This window comes from Pinus tabuliformis, chromosome 4_2, assembly GCF_031772625.1.
Source record: "Pinus tabuliformis cultivar Carrire ecotype Pingquan chromosome 4_2, CPIR1, whole genome shotgun sequence".
Lineage (NCBI taxonomy): Eukaryota > Viridiplantae > Streptophyta > Pinopsida > Pinales > Pinaceae > Pinus > Pinus tabuliformis.
Window position 1 is genome coordinate 1164498377 of NC_142304.1, and position 4846 is coordinate 1164503222.

The following is a 4846-nucleotide window of genomic DNA, read 5'->3' on the forward strand; positions in this document are numbered from 1 at the left end:
ACACTTCCTCCAAGTCATTATTGTCATACATAAAATTAGCGTAAGTGTCCTTCTTGGATTTGATAAACACAACTTTTTTTTGTCAGTGTTAACAGTCATACCCATGGTAGAGAAGAAATCCTTAAGAAGCCTAAGTTATATTTATTAATAATCCTAAATAATTATAATAATTAAATCTATGTATACAAACCCTAAGATAAATATTAAAAATACTAAAGCCTAAGAATAATAATAAGAATAATAAATAATACTAATATTATTATGAGTTTATATTATTATAATAATATTAATATAATAATCATAAATATATGGAAAGGTGAGGAAAAAAATGGAGCGTCTGCGGTTAAGTTTTCGCGAAGGGTTTGGATGAGGTTACAGGGTACTGCTTGACACTGCAGTTTACCCCTCAACCGGCTTCGGTTAATCCCTGCCGATATCTAGCCGCACACATGATCATCTACGGTTCTCACCTTACCATATCGCCTGTCAACCTGTCGGGGGTATAAGGGTTTACCTACTGTTTACCTGCTGTTTGGTTTTTACCTTTCTGTTTTCTATCACTACTCACCTATTACTCCTGTCATTATCTCAGGCCATCCGTTACCATTTTGCGACCTCCATTGCTAGCATTTTCGAGGCTTCCTCCGTTTCTAGGTGCAGTTGTCAACATGGATGACCTTGATGCCGTTGATTATTCGGAAGATCCATTGGAAGCAGTCTCCATCTGGCAATCCACGTACTCTGCATCTGTAGGTATGTATAGCTCTGGCTTCTTTGGAAATTTTGAGACATTTTCTTATGTGGAACCATCACAGCCTCGTGCAGTTGTTCTCACGGATGTGTCGCCCACTTGGCTGTCACTCTCTACACCTCTGTCTTCCTCAGCTACCCTCGGTTTCATCTCAGCCTGTATAAACCCTAACCCCGGTTTGGACCTTCCCGTTTCTGGGGTGTCATCCTGACAGGTTGACCCTCAAGCTGCTTCAGCCGATATCGAACCCTCGACTGTCGGCCATTTTCACTCGGCTACCTCCACTCCACTCTTAGGCAGTTTCACCTCCGTTCCACCGCTCACTGGATCCATACCTTCCGCCGCTGGGAACCCTAACCCTACCTCGACATACCATAACCCTACCCCTGTTTCTTTGAGCCCTAATTTGGAAAGGGTTTCAGTTTAGTCTCATCATTCGGGGTCCAAGAAGAAATATAAGTGCCACAAGTCCAAGGCAGACGGCATTATTCTCAGGTTGGAAGAAGACATTCAGTGGGGAGAAACTATGGACTTTGCAGACAGGGTTCTGGTGGGGCACATCAGAAGTAGGAGTTACACAGCTGCTCGACTGAAGAACTGGGCAACTGAGGTTTGGGGACACCATCTGGTGGACATCCCTTTTGTTCAGACTTTCATGAGGGGATGGTTTGCACTGAGATTTGCTCAAGTTGACCATACCAATTGGGTTTTGTCTTCCTATTGGAATTTTGAACACGCCCCAATTCTTTTGAAGCGATGGATGCCGCTATTCGTCCCGGAGACTGAGCAATTTGGTGTAGGACCGGTATGGATTCGATTTCCGGGTCTACCTCTGCAATATTGGTCTGAGGATATTTTCAGGCGGATCGATAACTCTATTGGCACCTATATGGAATATGACAAATCCTACCAGATCACTGGAATGATGGCATATGCCAGAATTCTCATCAATCTGGATACCAGGGGAGGCCTTCAGGAGCATATCACTATACAGTGGAGGAATACATCCCGTAAACAGATGATTGACTATGAGGGCATACCATATCGATGTAGGAGATGCCACAAGGTTGGTCACTTATTTAAATATTACCCTCTCAATCGCAACAACAAGAGTACAGCACAAGACATGGAAGCAGAATTGCCCAGAGACATTCCTATTCAGCCTGAAAAGGTAGAAAATTTGGAGAAGAACAATATGGATACAAAAGACACTTAAGGGGCTACTATTAATTCAGGCATTGACAAGGGGATTGAAGCTACAAATCCTCCATCCCCTCCTCCACTGACGAGCACCAGTCCGGCCAAAGAGGACATCACTCCACCGGGTATGTCATCTACATCTTGCTCTCTCTTTACTCCTTCATCTGGTATTACTGTTGCTATTGCATCCCATTTTAATAATATTTCATCCTATCCCCACATATCTCCATCTTTCTCCTCCTGCACTTCCTCTTCAGAGCAATTGTCACTAGGTACCCTGGGATGGGCTCTCTCCACCCCCCTACATTGCTCACTTCTCCTACTGCCCCCTATCATTGCCCCCTGTCATCAATCTCTATCATCATCCACCCTCCCCTCACTGCCCCTCCCCTCCCCCTCTGTATCTCCTAGATACTCCCTGAGATCCAAATCAAGGGATAGAGGTTGTGATGCAATTGGATTGGATCTGGATGTTGCCCCTGCCCCGTATAAGCCTTCTAGGGGGCCCCCATCTCACCTCACTAGAGCCAGGCATACGACGGGAGAAGAGGTTGCCCTTGGGCGACAAAAAACTATTGATAGGGCCATTATAGCAAGGAATGGCCCTCTCCCACACCCTCCATGAAGATCCTTTCTTACAATTATAGAGGGATTGCTAGCCCTCCTAAAAAACTAGCACTCAGGAGGCTCCTTACTTTGGCTCTAGTGGATATCATTTTCTTACAAGAAACCCTTTGTTCGACAGAAGCCCTTACTACCCTTCTAAATTCTTGGATGACGAATTGGTCTTTTCATGGCCTGGATGTGACTAGGAGATCAGGGGGCATTGTTATTGGTTTCTGTAACAAATTTGTTGACCTCAAAAATATTTGGGGAGGAAGGGGATATATTGGTGCAGATATATATACCTCCTCATTGGAATCTGAATTCCGTATTATGAATGTATATGGACCTTGTTTGGATTGGGAAAATTTCTGGAGAAGATTATTAGCCTCAGACTTTTTGCAGGCTGACAACATCATTCTTGGTGGAGACTTAAATTTCTCTTTGGGATTTAGTGAATCTTAGGGACACCTCGCACAAGTTGATATGATCTCCACCTTGTTGGAGGATCATCAGTGGGTAGACATCCCATCTGCCAAGATTCAGCATACATGGACAAATAATCGAAGTGGAGAACATAGTTTGGCAAGAAGGCTGGATCGATACCTCATAAAAGAAGCATTATTAAATACCCATCCTCGCATCAGGCAATGGGTTGGGACAGGGGGTATATCTAATCATCACCCTATATATATGGAGCTGGAAGACATCAATCAGAGAACAAAAGGCCCATTTAAATTCAATGCCTCTTGGCTCAAGGACCCATCATACATATACCTGGTTAATGACTTCTGGTAGTCCCATCATATCCGGGAAAGCGAGGACCACTCTGAAGGGTTTATCTACAAACTGAAAGAACTGAAAGGGATCTCTAGAACTTGGGCACATCAGAAGCAGAAGAATGACAACAACACACTACAATAAGCAGAGCTGGCCATTGCCACACATGAAGACTCCTCGGATGGCACTTTCTTATCACAAGAACATAAAGAACACTACTCTTCCCTCATCAAGAAGAGGACACAAATACTGAAGGATAGGGAGGAGAGTTGGAGACTCAGAAGCAGGGCAATCTGGCTCACTGAAGGAGATGATAATACTAAGTTCTACCACAAATTTGCCAATGGCAGGAGAGCAATAAACACCATTTGGGAGCTTCAAAATGAGTAGGGACAAGCAATCACGACACAAAGGGATCTGGCTAGTCTGGCCACTGCACACTTTAAAAGCATATACAAGGCCCCAAGGGCTGCTAATATTATGGAAATCATGCGAACAACAAAACACTTTCCAAGATTCGTGGAACAGGAGGATGTTGAGGAACTTGTGAAGGAAGTGTCGAAGGAAGAACTTGAGGCTACTATCAAATGGTTCAAGAGAGACAAGAGCCCCGGACCGGATGGATGGTCAATTGAATTCTATATTTCTTTCTTCGAAATCCTAGGGGATGACCTACTTAAAGTTGTGGAGGATTGCAGAAGGAGAGGTAGAATATCCTCGGCCATCAAATCCACCTTTATAGCCCTTATCCCGAAATCCGACCATCCTACCTCCTTCAATGACTTCAGACCCATATCCTTCTACAACTGCCTTTACAATATTACTGCCAAGATCATCGTAAATCGCCCAAAGCCAATTCTATCTAACAATATTTCCTCTTAACAATTTGCATTCCTGCAACATAGATAGATTCATGAGGCCATTGCCATGGCCCAAGAACTCCTCCATTCAGTACAGATGAGGAAATTGAAAGGAATGATACTGAAAGTGGACCTATCTAAGGCTTTTAAAAGAACAAACTAGCTCTATATCAGACTGTTACTAACTCATCTTGGTTTTCCTTATTCATTTATCAAATGGATAATGTGCTGCATAACATATGTTTCTTATAGTGTTCTTTTAAATGGGGAGGCCACACCATTTTTCTTATCGGAGACAGGACTCAGGTAGGGATGCCCACTCTCCCCACTGCTTTTCCTGCTAATCATGGAAGGACTAAGTAGAGCTATCATATCAGCATGGAGCAGGGGTCATATGGCTGGAATCAAGATCACAGAGAACTATATTCTTACCCACCTCTTATTCGTTGATGATGTTCTCATATTTTTAAATGGTAGTATTGGGGATACTACGGTCCTACAGAATATTTTCAATCTTTTTCAGCAGGCAACGGGGATGATTATTAATGACAACAAGTCTACACTTACAACCTTTGGATGCACTCAGCACGAGATCGTGTTTACTACACAACGTTTCTCCTTCACATTACAGAAGTTGGAGGACGGATTGAAG

The 4846-nt window shown here is 43.4% G+C and overlaps 1 protein-coding gene across 1 annotated transcript; it reads left to right on the top strand.

Moving 5' to 3' along the window:
• Positions 1 to 1277: 1277 nt before the first annotated feature.
• LOC149173805 (uncharacterized) lies at positions 1278 to 1967 on the top strand. Its single transcript, XM_089426831.1, has one exon. The coding sequence runs from the start codon at positions 1278 to 1280 to the stop codon at positions 1965 to 1967; it is 690 nt and encodes a 229-aa protein (XP_089282957.1).
• The last annotated feature ends 2879 nt before the right edge of the window (positions 1968 to 4846 follow it).